The sequence below is a fragment of the Staurois parvus genome, unplaced genomic scaffold, assembly GCF_062004578.1.
Source record: "Staurois parvus isolate SC_StPar_1 unplaced genomic scaffold, SC_StPar_1.0 ptg000262l, whole genome shotgun sequence".
In the NCBI taxonomy this organism is placed as follows: Eukaryota; Metazoa; Chordata; class Amphibia; order Anura; family Ranidae; genus Staurois; species Staurois parvus.
Window position 1 is genome coordinate 8,774,065 of NW_028318058.1, and position 18,873 is coordinate 8,792,937.

Genomic DNA, 18,873 nt, shown 5'->3' on the forward strand with positions numbered 1-18,873 from the left:
CAGTGCCCGAGTTTTCAAATGGTCAGTCCGCCCCTGCTTCATGGTAACATACAGGTCAAACATTGGGAGTCAAGGCACCTAGAAATTCATATTTATTGAGTGCTGAGTCATGGATAAAGAAGGACAAACTTTTGTTTATGTAAGCAACCGTCGCGCTCTTTATTTTCCAATTTCTGGGGAAGGGAAAGGTATATACTCTGAGAAAGGGGAGAGTAGTAGTAGTAAAGGTAGAGTGTGGAAGAAGACTAGGAAGAAAAAAGGGGTGGGGGTGAAGGAAGGGGGTGGGGGGCAGCTGCCACCCACAGGAATAGTCTGTGTTGATTACTGTGGTCTTGGAGTCTCTATAGATGAACCAGGGGGTCCAAATCTTCAAGTGTTTTTATGTGTGCTCTCTTAAATGGGCCATCAACTGTATGTCAGCTACTTAGTTCAGCCATTACTCAGTAGTAGGTGGAGAGGACTTTTTCCACCTAGCTGGTATACAGGCCTTATCTGTATTGATAAGGTGTTTAAGAAGATAATTGTTGTACTGGTACACATTACCCAGTCCATATCAGCATAGATATCCAGCATGATATTTTTCCCCATTGAGATCTGTTGTGTTTTCAAAGTGTTCCTTTACTTTTTTTGAACAGTGTGTATATATACAGATAAGTCCATATATATTTGGACACAGGCACAATTTTCATGCTTTTGGCTCTGTATGCCACCAGAGTAAATTAAAATGAAACAATCCAAAATGACTTTGAAGTGCAGACTTTTAGCTTTAATTCAAGGGGTTGAACATACATATCAAGTACAAATTTTATGAACTGCAACCATTTTTATACACAGTCCCTCCATTTTCTTGTGCTCATATGTAATTGGACAAATGAATATAATCATAAATAAAATGTTCATTTTTAATATTTTGTTGAGAATCCTTTACTAGCAATGACTGCCTGAAGTCTGGAAGCCAAGGACACTACCAAAGACCGTGGAGGATCCTCTCTATGGTACAGAAAAACCCATTTACAACATCCAGACAAGTGAAGGACACTTTCCAGGAGGTGGACTTATCATTGTCAAAGTCTACAATCAAGAAAAGACTTCACGAGAGCAAATACAGAGGGTTCACCACAAGGTGCAAACCATTTATAAACCTGAAGAATAGAAAAGCCAGATTAGACTTTGCCAAAAAAAAATCTAAAAATGCCAGACCAGTTCTGAAAAAGCATTCTTTGGATGTATGAAACTAAGATTAATCTGTACCAGAATGATGGTAAGAAAAAGTGTGGAGAAGGCTTGGAACAGCTCCTGATCCAAAGCACACAACGTCATCTGTAAAACATGGTGGAGGCAGTGTGATGGCATGGGTATGCATGGCTTCCAGTGGGACTGGGTCATTGGTGTTTATTGATGATGTGACAGAAGACAGAAGCAGCCGGATGAATTCTGCAGTTTTTAGAGATATACTGTCAGCCCAGATTCAGCCAAATACAGCAAAGTTGATTGGATGGCGCTTCACAGTACAGATGGACAATGATCCAAAACACACTGCAAAAGCAACCCAGGAGCTTTTGAAGGAAAAGAAGTGGAATATTCTGCAATGGCCAAGTCAATCACCTGATCTCAACCCAATTGAGCATGCATTTCATTTGCTGAAGGCAGTACTAAAGGCAGAAAGACCCACAAACAAAGAGCAACTGAAGACAGCTGCAGTTAGAACCTAGCAAAGCATCAGAAAGGAGGAAACCCAGTCTTTGGTAATGTCCATGGGTTCCAGACTTCAGGCAGTTATTGCCAGTAAAGGATTCTCAACAAAGTATTAAAAATGAACATTTTATTTATGATTATATTAATTTGTCTAATTACATTTGAGCCCCTGAAAATGGAGGGACTGTGTATAAAAATGGTTGCAGTTCCTAAAATTTGTACTTGATAATTATGTCCAACCCCTTGAATTAAAGCTGAAAGTCTGCACTTCACATTCATTTGGATTGTTTCATTTTAATTTACTCTGGTGGCATACAGAGCCAAAAGTATGAAAATTGTGCCCGTGTCCAAATATATATGGAGCTAACGGTATATGCGGATTGGATACGGTTTCAACCGCATCCAATTCGAATGACATGTGAAATACCAGTGCTTCCTGTTCACATATGTCCGGTGCAGATTCAGTGCAGTTTTAAAAAACGTCATGTACAATTTCTGAGCAGTGCAGTCCGGTTCAGGTGCGGATTACAGGCTATTGACTTTTATGGGAATCGTTCCTAAACAGCATATGTGTGAACAAGATAAGATCTTGACCTGAACCTGACGTAAACCTGACCTGAACCGCTAAACAACTACTGTGTCAAGTAGCTGTGAAACCTGAGCTTCAATCTGCACCGCACATGTGTGAATCAGCTCTATAAAAATTCTGGAAAATGTCATGCTTAGGTTTGAATGTGTAAGTGTGGAGTGCTGCTGAAATATGGGCAGAGAGCTGCTGTTTGGCATAAACGCATAACAACACACATGAAAAAAAAAATGCTCATGTACTGCTTTTTAGGTGTTTCCATTGAAGTCTATGGGGCCAAAACCGCTCATTACTGCCTGAAAAATGACATATGTACTTTTCTAGGAGACAGGCATTTTACCACCTGCAGCGTGACGCTCTGATGTGAACCAGGGCTCTTAAGAACAAATCCTCTGGAGGACAAGTGGTTAAGGAACCCCTAGTACCCTCTGGAGGAACTCTAGGGTTCCATGCACCCTGCTTGAGAGATCCTGAGCTAGACCATCAAGTTCTGCTCTTCACGTCTCTCCTTCCCTCCAGCTGGTCTGCTACAGGCCAGCATATAGCGGGTTACACATGAGCTCACAGTACGGAAGTGGTAGTAATGACATCACTCCTGGAGGCAGGGAATAAGTAGCGCGGCTAAGTGACAGCCTTAGTGGGCGTGGATTTCCTGATGCCCGGATGTGAGGGAATGGCTAGAGCAACCTGGGGCGTTCTCTACATCCTTCCTCCTCCTGTCACTATAGCAACCCCTCCTCCGCCGATGATTGGCAGCCTCTGGTGGGCGGAGGTGAGTCAGTGGCGGTCGTGGGACAGTCTAGAGTAGGCGGGGTTTTGCGCGCTCCCGGGGTTCTGCCCATCCCGCTCTCCCTGGCTTTCTGTCTCCGGAGTCCCGCTGAGGAGAGTCACTCCTATCGGAGCCCCCTGAGTGGCCCTAATGCTGGGAGTCGTGGGGATGACGAACAGGTAAGAGTGGCCGCCCTTCCCCGGGCTTTCCTTGTGTGACTCGGAGGAGGCCAGGGCGGTGGTGCTCCATGTACAGTTGTACTTTGCGCTGTGTACTCTATGAGTGACTGACTGGGTGCTGGCTGTATTGTGTTCCCATAGCCCAGGGGGTGGGGGGGCTCGGTCCCTTCCCATGGCTGTGACTCACAAGTGAACACCCAGCCGGGACTGTGAATGGGGTGATTCATGAGTGGAGGTGCCATGGAATGTGGATGTGTGGGGCTGAGAGCATCTGTCAGATGGGAGTGGGGCCCCGGGCCCCCAGCTCTGTGTGTGAACCTTGAATGTTCTGGGAATAGAGCCCTCTATCTGTGCTGTACATGATCAATGGAGCTTTCTTTTTGTAAACTTTTGGACTGCCTGTGCTGACACACAGAGGTGTAGTCCCTGGAGGGATAGTTAACCCCTTCCTGCCCCGCCCCCTTTATCAGGATTGCCCAATCATGTGACCACCGTAATCCACTGTTAGGCTAGGTTCACATTGGTGCGCTGCCTTTTATGTGCCTTTTACAAACATTTTTATCTGCGGTCCTGTTGTCTTCTATTAGGATGTGCGTTTTTTTTTTTTTTTTTTTTTTTTTTTTTTTTTTTTTGGGGGGGGTTCACATTTTTTCTGAAAGCACACCAAAGATGTGACTTGCAGGACTTTCGGTATGCTTTCAGAATACACGTCAAATATCCGTGATCTGATAGAAGTCAATGGGACCCTGGCATAAACCGCGCATCTACCCGTACCATGGCCAAACCACAGTGCCCTAGGGTGAACCCAGCCTTAAAGTGATTTATAAAACCTAAAACATTTTAACCTTACTCCTCGGTCACATCAAAGCCGATTTTTAAATCGTGTGACTTATAGTGAAGTTGTGCGATTTCAAAATTGGGTGACCTGCCGATTTTCCACAGATGTCTATGCAAATCGCAACAAAAGTAGTGCATACACTACTTTTGAAATCGGTGTGGCTGCAACCAAGTTGGAACCGCACCGATATGACCGCTCTAATAGCAGACAATAGGGGGCGACTTGGCATAGGATTTGCAAGACGCCTGGCACGCAGATTGCACCCGGTGTGATGGGGGGCTTAAAGTGGTTGTAAGCCCTGGTTCACACTGAACGTAAGTTTAAAATCACACTACTTACTTCACTTGAAGTAGCGCGATTTCAAAGGTGCAGATCAGTGCGATTTGTACCTCCAATTTCACTGTAGCTTGCGACTTGATTTAACAGAAGTCCATGCAAGTCGTAATGAAATCAGGGAAAAACAAGTTGAAATCGTGTTAATTCAGATTTCACTGATTAAAACCATGCTATAGAAATACTTTAGATATGACTGCAGGTGCGATTTGTAAATCTCATGTCGCACCTGAAGTTGCACTGGTGTGAACGAGGGCTAAAGGTCAAAGGTTTTTACCTGATGCGTTCTCTGCATTAGTCACCAGTCACACCGCTGCAACTTAAAATAGTGTGATTTCCGTGAAATTTATTGCTACTTGTGAAGATTTTCAACAATTTCTTGCAATTTGCAGTGCAATTTCCATTATATTCTATGTATGTGAAATCGTAACAAAACTGCATAAAAAGTAATGCAAGAACTACACTGGAAATTGCGCTGCAGCAAATTGCATGTTAAGACACTGACATTCATTAGGTGTGATTTCAATTCACAAATCGCACCTGAAATCGCACGTGTGTGATCGGGCATTTAAAGTGGTTTTAAAGGCTCAAGATTTTTTACCTTAATGTGTTCCAATGCTCAATTCAGCGCTGTGCCCATTTGCAACTCTTCTCTCCCCTCACTTCCTAGTCTCACAGGCTTTGCTAAGGTAGTGGGGGTCCATGGATTTGTCAATCAAAGCCAGTGACAAAGGAGTGTCCCAGGGTCCTGCTGTCTGTCTATAGATGCAGGCAGTCTACATGAGTGCCCCATAGGAAGTGACTTTCTATGGGGGCAGTCGCTGGAGAAGAAGAGCCAGGAGCGCCATCAGGGACCCTATAAGTGGATGTTCAAGGCAGCTCTGTGCAAATCATGATCTGCACCTCATTTAATAAGAGGATGCCCAATGTGACATTCAGGTTTCAAGTCTTCTCTTTTATTTACATGCGACACTGGCCTTTTTCATTTTTTGACATCACTTCTTGCATGAGGTGGACGCTTCCTATTGGCAGCAGCGACACTTCCAGTGGGGGCGGGGTCCTCTCACAGGCATGAGAACTATAGGGTGCCCATGAAGATAAGGAATGGTCAAAATTCTCCAGTCCCTGTGGCAGAAAGCCAACACTTCATAAGAAGGAAACTGTCTGCTTGAAAGAGTATATTGTTGAATGTCTTGACAGGAAAGAACTTCCAAGAAAGGTAATGAAAGAGGAACCCTCCTTTAGGTCCCTTATAGTTGGTTCTCCTAGTCCTGAGAATACTTCAGTCTGGGAACATATACTTCTAGTCTTAAAAGTATATACCTTCAGTCTGGTGCACATTTGATTCTAGATCTGAGTGCGACTTTTTCATATTACTATTTTGACTTTTAATATTCCCGTTTTGTACTGTATCTTTTATACTTTTTTTTTTTTTTTATTTATTTGGGTGACCATATGGCTGTAATAGTTTGCATTCTGTGTTTTGCAGTTTATGGTAAACTTTCTGTACTCGCACAAGAGGAATAATCTAAATGGCCATAACAAAGTTAAACAACTTTACCATAGCATTGAGTTTGGTGTATGACCGTACCGCTGCTGTCACTAACATTTACAGAACATTCAGATGGGTGAGACTAGCCCCATGCACACCTTGTATGCAAACAGCTGTGTGGCTAGATTTTTACCCTGTACAAATCAACGGCAGGTGCTGTTGCTGTTCCTATGTAATCATTCATAACCATGCTAACAGGCAAATATGGCTTCTGAGCAACTCTGAAAACTGGTTGTGTCCTAGTGTGACTTTCTGGTTGAACACAGCTAATCATCCAGTTTGTATGCGGCCATCGCAGAGTGCTTCTACATCCAGATGCAGAATGTAGCTGCATTTGAACACTGCAGTTTAGCTGCTTGTCTCAATGAGCCCTTAGCTTTTCTCCCTATACTTTCATTGTTATAAGGTTGCTAAAGCCATCAGCGTCACACTTTTCCATTTTTCTTAAAGCCCAATTAAACTGCGTGTTTAATGGCTCATTCACACAGGTGCTCAGCCCCATGCAGTGGCAAGAGCCATTTGTCTTTTTTTTTTTTTTTTGTAATATCTTTGACCTGCATGCAGGCAGTGCATATAAAGTGAATGGATTTGCACAGCTGAGCTTGACATGTATGTAATGATGAGTACACAGACCCAGGCACACAGTTTTTGCTTGTGAGTGAGTTCCTAAAGCCAGTTTGTACCCATTCACTTTCTGCAAGCTGTCTGCAGGCATGTCAGCTCTAGTAAAAAAAAAAAAAAAAAGAAATAGCTTTGGCCATATGAATGAGCTCTGAAACAGCTAAATACATTCCTGGTGTATCATAACAAAAGGTATGCAAAGTGTTATAGTTTGTTGTGCAAACAGCCACAGACTGAGCAGAAAAGCCTATGTCCTGCCACCATGCTGCATCTACAGGGAGGTGCTGATTTCTTTGCAGAGATCCAAACACTCCCTGCTGAGCTAGAGCCAGAGCTTTCCAGTCACTTGTGTGTATGGACCTTGCTGATTGTAAGGCTGTATTATCTGATTTAGGGCTCATGTACACTGCAGCTGATAGACGGACAATCAGGAGCCCCTGAACTCTCCCTAATGTTTTCCTATGTGTCCATATACACATAGTCGTTTGCAGGTAGTTGAGTTTAGTCTTTTTTTTTTTTTTTTTTTTTGAACGCAGAAAAATTTAGTTCAGGAGTAGATTTTACCGGCGTTTCAAATGCCAAACACTTGTAAACGCAGTTAACCGTGTTTATAAGCGTTTGCGCTTAGAAGCGATTTTTGACTGGTCCATATCCAGGCCACAATTCGCTAAGCGGTATCCTACCGCATCTGAGTATGCAGTAGGATACCGCATAACATTTAACAAAAAACAAAAAAATTTGAATCCACTAAAAAAAGGCTACTAAAATACCGCATGAGCTATTTTATCAAGTCATGTGGAATTTTAGTAGTGAAAAGCATGCATCATGTTTCAGCTGTCAGTGGGGTTCCCACTAACAGCTGAATGTAAAAGAATTGCCGGCAATTAAATTTTAAAAAACGGCGGGGGTCCCCCCTTCCATCTATGCCAAGCCCTTCAGGTCTGGTATGGATTTTGAGGGGAAGCCCCACGCCAAAATTAAAAAAAAAAAAAAAAGGCGCGGGGTTCTCCTCCGATACCAGACCCTTATCTGAGCATGCAGCCCGGCAGGTCCGGAAAGGGGGGGGCGGCGCGAGTGAGCTTGAGCGCCACCCTCTGAACCATACTAGGCCAGATGCCCTCAACATGGGGGGGTAGGAGGAGCTCCCCCCCCCCCAAAGCACCTTGTACCCATGTTGAAGGGGACAAGGTCCTCTTCCCCAGAACCCTGGGCTGTGGTCGTGGGGGTCTGTATGCGATCATGGCCCCCCACGTGAATGAGTATGGAGTACATGGTACCGCTACCCATTCACAAAAAAAAAGCTGTATCATGAAAAAAGACAGGAGTCCTCCTTTGACAAGTCCTTTGATAAAAGAATGTCCCCCGAAGTAGATCCAACATCAATCAGTGGGGAATCCCGCTGACAGCTGAAACATTAATGCATGCTTTTCACTACTAAAATGCAACATGACTTGATAAAATACCTCATGCGGTATTTTAGTAGCCTTTTTTAGGGAATTTATTATTTGCATTCTTGGCATTTGGGAGGGTCTCCTGAGGTTAAAAATGCTTCTAAACGCAAACATGCATAAATGCGGTATGCATACGCGGCTAAACTGATGTTTTTAACCTACGTTTTTCAGCAGTCAGTTTCCATTGTTCAAAAGAGTTTTACAAACACCCCGTGTACATGAGCCCTTAGGAGGGAGCCTTTTGGACATTTGCAGAGAGACCACTGCTTTTCCACAGAGAGTCCAGCTCTGCAGCGTGCTTGCAGGGGGACAGACCTTCCTACTCAGGATGTGACTGCTTTAAAAAGAAAACAAATAGTAAAACGCTTTGTTTTGACACACAAGGAATTTATTTAGTACAACCTCAATTCCAAAAAAAGTTGAGGCACTGTGTAAAATCTACATACGAACAGAATGCCATAATTTGCAAATCTCATAAACCCATATTTTGTTCACGAAATAACAAACATATCAAATATTTAAATTAGTAAATGTAAAATGTTAAGAAAAAAAAGGTAATTTTGAAATTGATGGCAGCAACACGTCTTAGAAAGTTGGGACAGGGCCATGTTCACCACGGTGTAGCAGCCCCTCTTCTTTTACCAACACTCTGTAAACATCTGGGAACTGCAGAGACCAGTTGCTGGAGTTTTGGGAGAGGAAGGTTGTCCCATTCTTGCCTGAAATAGGGTTCTAATTGCTCAACAGTCCTGGGTCATCTTTGTTATATTTTTCTTTTCCATGCTCCAAATATTTTCAGTTGGTGAAAGGTCTGGACTGCAGGCAGGTCAGTTAAGCATCCAGACCCTTCTTCTATAAAGCCATGCTGATATAGATGCAGTATACAGTTTAGCATTGTACTGAAATATGCAAGGCCTTCCCTGAAAAAGGCGTTGTCTGGATAAGAGCATGTGCTGCTCTAAAATCTGGATATATCTTTCAGCATTGATGCTGCCTTTCCTGATGTGCAAGCTGCCCATTCCACATGCACTGATGCACCCCCATACCATCAGAGATGTAGGCTTTTGAACTGAGTGTTGATAACAAGCCAGAATGTCCCTCTCCTCTTTATCCTGGAGGACACAGCACCCATGGCTGCCAAAAAGAATGTCAAATTTCAATTCGTCTGACCACAGAACATTTTTCCACTTTGCAGCAGACTATTTTAAATGAGCTTTGGCCCAGAGAAGATGGCGACATTTCTGGATCATGTTCAGATACGGCTTCTTTGCATAATAGAGCTTTACCATGCACTTTTGGATTGCACAATGAACTGTGTTCACAGACAGTGATTTGTGGAAGTATTCCTGATCTCATCACAGAATCATGCCTGGTTTTTAATGTAGTCAGAGGGCCCAAAGACCACGGGCATCCAATTCTGCATTTCGGCCTTTTCCCTCGCGCACAGAGTTTTCTCCTGATTTTTGGAATCTCGATATTACGTACTGTAGAGGATGATGATATATTTAAAGTCTCTGCAATTTTACACTGAGGAACATTGTTTTGACATTATCAGTATTTAAACCTCTGTGCTGGATGTTTGCTCAGATTAAAACAAATGTAAATAAATATTACACCCTCCTGAAATAATTATTCAAAGAACGATAATAGATGAATGTAATTCACTGCTGCCACCTTAATATAGGAAATATAGCTATTAATGTGAAGAAACCCCTCCCCCAGTGGTGCTGTGAACGCCAAATCAAAAGTATATTCATTAAATAAAACTATAAAACAAAAGTCCTCGTTAACGTATGTCCATCAAATCATGTGAATATCCCTTTAAGTGCTTCAATTTTCTTGTTGCGTTACATCTCCTAGATTGTAAGCTCCAAGGAGCAGGTCCCTCGAACCCCTCGTGTATTGAATCGTTTTTGTTACTGTGCAGCGCTACACAAATAACATATGGTGCAATATACATGCTTAAATGACCACACAGAGATACATAATAGTGACAATGAGAAGTACTGATATTAATAAATGTGCCCCCCTCACTTCCACTCAATACTAGTGTGCAAGGTGGACAAATAAGTCAAACAATGTGAATAGAGTTCTTCAAACAGCAAGTGGTGGTGTCTGCAATGCAGTAAACTTCATGCAAGGTGCATAAATCAAACTCAGGTGATGGTGAGTGACAATCCTCCTCTGGCTGAATTGCCCCCTCACCTTAATACAGTGACCCAAAGGGCCTTCACGCCTTCAAGATCATCAGTGGGATCTTAACCACACATGCTGGCAGACAACCTCCTCCAAAGCTTGCATCTGCTGGGGATATTACTCTGGGTGCCTTGGTTCCTGACCACCTCTGGATATGCCACTCATCAGGATGATCGGAAAAAAAACTCTTAATAGTGTAGTATGCCAGATAATCGGTGCTTTATTACAAAAAGTATGGCACTTACATTAGGTGAGCACTCCCGTGCTTCTTTCCGTGATGTTTATGATAACGGGTGTTCCTCCTCACATGCATGGGTGAACTCGCCTCACTGACAGGTGTACCAAGATGGCGGTTGTACCGGAAGTACGTCACCGCACACCGGAAGCTGCGTTCTCATGTATCGACGCGTTGCGTCACTGCACTTGTGACTTCCTCAGGATATGATATCTGGCATACTACACTATTAGAGTTTTTCTTCCTATCATCCTGATGAGTGGCATATCCAGAGGTGGTCAGGAACCAAGGCACCCAGAGTAATATCCCCAGCAGATGCAAGCTTTGGAGGAGGTTGTCTGCCAGCATGTGTGGTTAAGATCCCACTGATGATCTTGAAGGCGTGAAGGCCCTTTGGGTCGCTGTATTAAGGTGAGGGGGCAATTCAGCCAGTGGAGGATTGTCACTCACCATCACCTGAGTTTGATTTATGCACCTTGCATGAAGTTTACTGCGTTGCAGACACCACCACTTGCTGTTTGAAGAACTCTATTCACATTGTTTGACTTATTTGTCCACCTTGCACACTAGTATTGGGGGGGCACATTTATTAATATCAGTACCTCTCATAGTCACTATTATGTATCTCCGTGTGGTCATTGAAGCATGTATATAGCACCATATGTTATTTGTGTAGCACTGCACTATCTTTTTGTATATTGATCTATCTAACTGGTGGTATCAGTTTAAGTGCTGGCTGCTCATTACGAGATTTTTGTTATTATACCATTAAGGGCAGGAGGATTTAACATATTTTATTGTTTTTGTCACTGTACTGTCTCGTGTATTGTCGTCTCCCACCATAATGTAAAGCGCTGAGCAAACCGTCGGCGCTATATAAATTCTGTATAATAATAATCATAATCCCAAACCAATATCCACACATGCTCGTGAAACGTCTTCTGGGTATGTACACGGACATACATGTATTTCCATGGAATAGCGGATTTAAAGGAATGATCATGTGTTAATGTTCGCATCCGTTAACATCTGTTTTTTTTTTGTATGGAAGAAACCCCTATTTTTTTCCCCATTTGTGAAAAAAAAACAAAAATGTAACTGACGAAAAAAGGATGTAAATGGACATACGGTCCGGTTTTGCATTGGTAAAGGATGGAAAAAACTGTCGAGAAACTGATATAAACTGGTCCGTTTTTTCTTTGAAAAAAACGTGATTGAACTGGTAAAATAAACAGAATGCTTGTGTGAAAGGACCCTAAGTAGCACTTTGTCAGCTTTTTGTTACTGTCTCAACTTTTTTTTAGATGAGTTGCTGCCATCAATTTCATTACTCCATTTTCTTCTCAAAATGGTACATTTTCTCAGTTTAGACATTTAATATGTTTCTATTTTCTAAATAACAATAGGTTTGAGATTTTCAAATTATTGCATTGTTTTTTATGTAGATTTTACACAGCATCCCAACTTTTTTGGAATTGGGGCTGTAGATCTTAACTAAAGGTTCAGTTGGGCTTTAAATCTGGCCAGATGTGCATTTTATAGATGAAGTCAGTTTTAAAGCAAATTCCCTGTAATAAAGCATCATGTCTGATGGGCATTTAACATTCCAGATGGAAAATTGATATAAATCTACCCAGTTTGGTTTCTGACAGAATTTTGTCCATACAAGGTATAGGCAAATGTCCCAAACAGGAAGATTCAATGAATGTGTGGAATGTCTGATTCCTTTACTTTGTTGTGCAATGTGTGTCCTATCACCCACAGGAATTGTGAAGTGTAATTGCAGTACCATATGGCTGATACAGCAAATGGCTTCAAACAGCAGTGTTATGTTGTGCTTTATACTAACCTCTTCAGTGACCTCTGAGTAGTCTGACCAACTGTTGTTCTAGGGAAGTGCAGTAGGATGTTTGCAAAAATGAGTATTTAGTGTGCTTCCTGACTGTAACGTGTCATTTCACACAGGGCATACATAATCCTACCTCCATGTAGGATCACGTTTACTTGCTCAGGAGCAAACCCACATAGATATAGGGAGAATATGCAAACTTTAAGCAGGTAGTGCTGTGGTTGAGATTTGAACCGCCAACCCTAGTGCTGCCAGGAGGAAACCACTTGGCCACGGTGCCGCCCATTCTGTCTTTTTTAAAGTGTATGTGCAGCCAAAATATTTTTTTTGTTGCTTTTGATTGAAGGGGGAAGGTTAGAACCTCTGATTTTACTACTATCCAAGCTTTCCCTCACTTTTGTCCTGCTGACAATGTTTCCTAAGACAAGAAGAGAGGGGAACTCTCTAGCGGCAACACAGCAGAAAAAAGAATGCTAATGTAAGGCCTGGTTCACACTGATGCAATTTCAGATGCGACATGGGGCAAACTGCATTGTATGACAATGGAAAGAACATTGCTTCCAATGGTGTCTGTTCAAATCAATGCATAGCAGTTGCAGTGTGACTTTGGGAAAGGGTCCTGTGCTACTTTGGTACAATTTACAGTGCAATTTGGCTCCATAGAATATGCAAACCACATCCAAAGTGGCATCAAAGTCGCACTGCATAATCGCACTGCAAATCGTGTCAGCGACATTAGTCATATTTTCCCTCACTAAAGCTGGCGATACACTGTACTATTTGATAGTAAATCTAAAGGAGATTGTACAAGGAACTTTGTAGTATAAGGGCCTGTGTGATTGGATGTAAATTAAATTGAGTAGGTTTGTTCTCATATTACATGAGTATTGATAAATGTACATAAGATTGTACAATCAGTTTATTGTGTGTATGGCAACCTTAAAAGTAAATCCTTCTAACAGCAGTAAAAGTTGCAAACTTAGTTTTAGTGCACTAGTCAACACCAGTGATCTGGAATATGATTTGGCATTGCTGTAAGGTTGGTTAAAAAAGTGGAAATTGCAGTGTAATGTTTTTCTAAATGTAAAAGAATCACTTGAGAGAGTACAACATCAGGGTACATTGTTGATCAGCACTTAAGAGGAAAAGGACTTGGGGGGACTTACTTGAGATGACTGCAAAATTAGAATTCTAGGATGCATCACTAGAGGGGTCACCAGCAGGAGGAAGGAGGTCCTGATTCCCCTATATAGATCTATAATGAGACCTCATTTAGAATACTGTATCCAGTTCTGGAGATCTCACTTACAAAAGATATTAAGATCAAATGAGTCCAGAGATGGATAATGAAAATGGTGAAAGGTCTGAGGGATAAAACATCAAGAGCGAACTTACAGTCTGGAGGAAAGAAGGGAAAAGGGAGACATGATTGAGACCTTTAAATACATCGAGGAGGTGAGTAAGGTTCAGGAGGGCAGTATTTTCAACATGAAACCAAAATCAAGAACACGGAGACATGACCTTAAACTAACTGGAGGAAAGTTCAAAACTAATCTCAGAAAGTATTATTTTACTGAAAGAGTAGTTGATGCTTGGAATAAACTTTCAGCAGAGGTAGTGAGCCAGCCAACAGTAAATAGCTTCAAACATGCTTGGGACAAGCATAGATCTATACTCAGACAAAAAAGTTAACCAAAAAAAACACAAACATCCCTGGAAAAAAAAAATACAAAAAACAGACACTCTGTGGACCATTCGGTCTTTCTGTGATCACTATTCTGTGTTTGTTTTAGATAACTCAGTGTACAGGTTTGTTTTGCATCCTGGAGTTCAGCTTTAATATGTGATGATTTCCAAGAGTACTATGAGCTAGCTAGAGACTAAAAACCGCAGATGTTGCCTACATTAAAGCTAGCTCTGATTGAAGCCAGGACCAACCTGTCCGATAAGGAAAGTGCCTGTGCCCTACTCATTGGTGTGTCAATTTCAGCTTCAGCCAATGAGCTTTTGTTAATATGACTTTGCCTAAGTGTTGAAAAGTTGTATTTATTTATTACCGGTACTCATATAGCGCCGTCAATTTACGTAGCACTTTACACACACACATATATATATTGTACATTCACATCAGTCCCTAACCCTCAAGGGGCATACAATCTACGGTCCCTAACTCACATTCATACACACACATATTAGGGCAAATTTAGACCAAATCCAATTAACCTACCAACATGTCTTTGGAGTGTGGGAGGAAACCCACGCATGCAAACTCCAGGGGGGTGGTACAGTATATAGGAACATATGTAATGGTTGGTTCACATCTGTGTGGGTGGTGCCGCTGCGGATCCGCATGAAAATCCGTGCAGCTGCACCACCCACACAGAGGAATGCAGACCCGCAGGCGGGTGCCATTAGTTCTAATGTCACACCGCCCGCACTGGAAAACGCATATATGTGAACCAGGGCTAACAGGAGCCTACAACGCCACATGTCACTATATCAATATATATAATTTTTTTTTTTTCTCATGAAGAAAATACAGTATGTTCTGTATTCCATAACATCTCTTATAGAATATCTAAATCAAAGTTCAAAATTGGTATATGTTGTAGCCTACCTGTCCTAAAGCTGTCCAGAGATGGATGGACTTTAAAACAAAAGTTCTCAGAAAAACTATAGGAGAATTCATACAAAAGTTCTTAGAACGTTCTCAAAATATTTATTTGTTGTCCGAAAAATTTTTGATTTTAACATGATTCCTAGATTGTAAGCTCCAAGGAGCAGGGCCCTCCTTTCCCTCTTGTATTGAACTGCATCGTTGCTGTATTGTCTCCCGTTATATTGTAAAGTGCTGAGCAATCTGTTGGTGCTATATAAATCCTGTATAATAATAATGATTTTGGAATGAATGGACTTTACTAACCAAAAACTATATATGCTGTTAGCAGTTTGTTCAAGAAAATGTTTCCACCCTTCTTGAAAAATTTCTTGTCACTGCAGTTGCAAACAAATACTGTATAGAATTAACCCATCAGTGATTAGAAAAATGAAGAAACTTTCTTCCTTCCTTTTTTTTTTTTTTTTTTTTTTTTTTTTTTAAGAATTTTTGTTTGAAATTCTACCCATCTTTGGCCAGCTTTAGAGAGGTGGTGACGGCATTAGGTTTCTTATTTCATTTGATGATCCTGCCAGTAACACTTCCTGCCTAGGGTGACAACGCTCAGTTGCTGTACTCTATCTATAGAGGAGCGGTGTTGTCTTTCTAAGACAGGAAAGCAATGTCACTTCCGCTTCTGGGCAATTTTTTTTCTGTAAGCATTATATCAATGCTTTTTTTTGGGATCCAGTGCTATACATTGCAGAGGAGAGATGTGGGGTCTTATTGACCCCACATCTCTCCATAAAGAGGACCTGTTACTAATTATTTCTATCACAAAGGCTGCATGCATTTCTTGTGATAAGAATAAAAGTAATAATAATTTTTTTTAAAGGGACCGTGCACAAAAAAAAGTAATAAAAAAAAAAGTTTAAAGTGCCCCGTGCTCGCATGTAGTGGCGAACGCATATGTAGGCCATGCCCACATATGTAAGTGGTGTTCAAACCACACACATGAAGTATCGCCACGAACGTCAGAGCAATAATTCTCACACTAAACCTCCTCTGCAAATTTACACTGCTAACCTGTAGAAATTTTTAAAGCATCACCCATGGAGAATTTTAAGTACCGCAGTTTCACGCTATTCCACGAGCATGCGCAATATTAAAGCGTGACATATTGGGTATATATTTACTCGCCGTAACATCCTCTTTCATATTTTACAAAAAAAAGTGGAGTGTATATATATATATTTTTTTTTTTTAATCAAAGCTATTTTTTTTTTCAAAAAAATAAATAAATATATATATATATATATATATATATATATATATTCATTCTTTAAAACTGTGTGTTCTTGGTTTTTGGCCATGTGCATTTTGAATTTTCGTTTTCGGCACCAGAATTTTCATTTCAGTGCACCACTACCTGTCACTAATTATTTCTATCACAAGGGATGCATGCATTCCTTGTGATAGGAATAAAAGTCATTACAATTTCTTTTAAAGGGACCGTGTGGGGAAAAGAAAAAAAAAAATGTTTAAAGTGCCCCCGTCCCCCCTCGCACGTAGTTTTTGAATGCATACTTAGGCCACGGCCACATATGTAAATGGTGTTCAAAGCACACACGTGAGGTATCATCACGACCGTCAGAGCAAGAGCAATAATTCTCGCACTAGACCTCCTCTAACTTTACACTGCTAACCTGTAGAAATTTTTAAAGCATCACCCATGGAAATTTTTAAGTATCGTAGTTTGATCCCATTCCGGGATCGTGTGCAATTTTAAAGCGTGACATGTTGGGTATCTATTTACTCACTGCAAAATCATTTTATATTTTTTAAAAAATTGGGGTATATATTGTGGGGGTTTTTTTTTAGCAAAGTGTATTTTTTTTCCAAAAAAAAGATATAAATTTTTAAAAACTGCCATTTTCGGCCAAGTGCATCCTGAATTTTCAGTTTCAGCACCAGAATTTTCTGGTCAGGTGCTTGGATTATTTCAATCTGTACATATATAATGTCAGTTTCTTCATTGGCCACTGCTTTTCTCTGACTCTGATATTCTGTTCTTCTGTTTGTTTTGAACCCTCTGATCACAAGATTATGAATTTATAGTAAACATGCATCTAGTGGCCAAGTAATTCTGCTAGCGCAAGATGTCCTGAGATTGCTTTCCAGACAGCTCATTAAGAAAAATATCTTCGTCTCTACAGCAGATGTGTTGCGGGGAGTGTTTTGCTGACTCTGTTCCAATGTTGTAATTAGTCGGCCTGTGCTTCTCCATGTATTTTATATTTTCAGTACTGTAGCGACATCCTTGGGGGTCTCCAATGATCCAGTTTAATGATACCATGCTCAAAAGTGAAATGTAATTATTCCTTTAAAGAGTGTCCCAAGCTGGAACATGGTGCAGGAAAGGCATTTTTCGTGCATTTTGCAAGGCCACTAGACCGCACGTGGTTTGATGCAGTGCTATTTGCAAAAATAGTGCTTGCACTGCTTTTTGCATGCTCCTGTGTGTTTGGAATGTAGTATCAGGCAGAGGCGCAGCAGTTCTGGACAGAGGAAGTGCTGTGCGCCTGTGAATTCTGGGGGAACATGCACTGCAGCCCCTCTCTTGCATCAGGGCCCCCATTAGTCCTCCCAACATCAGGGTCCCTTCTACATCCTGGACCCCTTCAGATTCCCTACTTCAGGGACTACCATCAGTAGCCTGGAGAGCCCAGGAGCGTGGCTGTAGCAGCAGGCAGAGGCACAGCAGATCTGGATGAAGGAAGTACTGTCCTCCCTTGAATGATGGGAGAACCTGCAGTGTAGACTGGAGGAGGTTTGAATGTTGGGGAGAAACAGAGACTATAGGCTGACCTGAAGACATGTGAGAAGCCACTGACCATAGCTGAAGGCCATAAAAATCTTGCTGCAAGCTGCATTTAGACCATGGTCCGTAGTTTGGAAACCCCTGATCAATGTCACAATACATGGTACAGGTTGATTTTCCCCAAATGTTATGCTGCTGAGAGGACATCTGTTTGTTTTGTTTTTGTCCATCATACGATTCTATTTTTTTTATTTAAATTTCTCTACAGAAATGGTTTGTTGCAGACATGGCTTGGTAAGTAATGGTAATTGTATTGAATATTGGGTACGTGTTTAGATGTAACTAAAGACAAAACGTAATGTTTTTTAATTTTTATTTTTTTGACAGTGAAGAGGGATTAGAATGTCTGTCAGTTTTTATTGCTGTCTGTGTTCCTGTTATGGAGATTCGCCTTCCTCTATTTAAAAAAAAAAAACAAAAAAAAAACTGACATCCGTGTGAAAGGGGCCTTCTGTGCAAGTGAAATTCATGCAGATATTAGTTGTGTTGGTGTGTGTGCATAAATATGACCTGCCACTAAAACTGTGAGCAGAACACAGCAATACCAATAGCTCAGTACATCTGGTCAGAGCACTCTCTATTTCTGGTTCCTGCTATATTTTTGTTTAAATTAGTAGCAGCAATAGACGTCTGCCATTTGCAGACTAATTCCAATCAGAAAAATGTCAGGAAAACTGTTGCCTGAGGTAACAGTTAAAGTAGCTCTTAAGCCTAAAGGTGTTTTACCTTAATGCATTCTCTGCATTAACCTCTTGGCGTCGGCCACACGCAAATGTGTGACCCCTGGCGTCTGGGCCTTGATGCAAAGCGGCTGCACATTTGTATGCAATTAAGAAAAACATGCTGAGAGCATGCGCCCTGTGCGCTCCCAGCACACATGTCCGTTACTCTTGGAAAGGTCCCAATCTCCTCTTGGGATCGGGACCTTTCCCCATCATGTGACAGTGAATCACGGCAGTCACATGACCCTAAAACCCCGCCTTGGCTCCTTCTTCTGAAACCGTTAAATGGCCAGGAGGCGCCGGCGCCAAGGGGTTAAGGTAAAACAAAACCTTCAGTGTGCTGCCCCCTCCCTCCCAGGCTGGGCTCAAT

At 41.6% G+C, this 18,873-nt stretch overlaps 1 protein-coding gene and 1 long non-coding RNA gene across 2 annotated transcripts in view; one reads left to right on the top strand and one right to left on the bottom strand.

Moving 5' to 3' along the window:
• Positions 1–18,873, bottom strand: part of LOC149459385 (uncharacterized) — a 199,138-nt gene that overhangs the window by 63,458 nt on the left and 116,807 nt on the right. The gene's annotated exons all lie outside the window — the stretch shown is intronic.
• LIMS1 (LIM zinc finger domain containing 1) overlaps positions 3,034–18,873 on the top strand; it is a 128,287-nt gene continuing 112,447 nt past the window's right edge. The window contains exon 1 of the mRNA XM_089681281.1: positions 3,034–3,229. Within this exon, the coding sequence (XP_089537407.1) occupies positions 3,201–3,229 (29 nt within the window). The 5' untranslated portion in view covers positions 3,034–3,200. The remainder of the gene's footprint in view (positions 3,230–18,873) is intronic.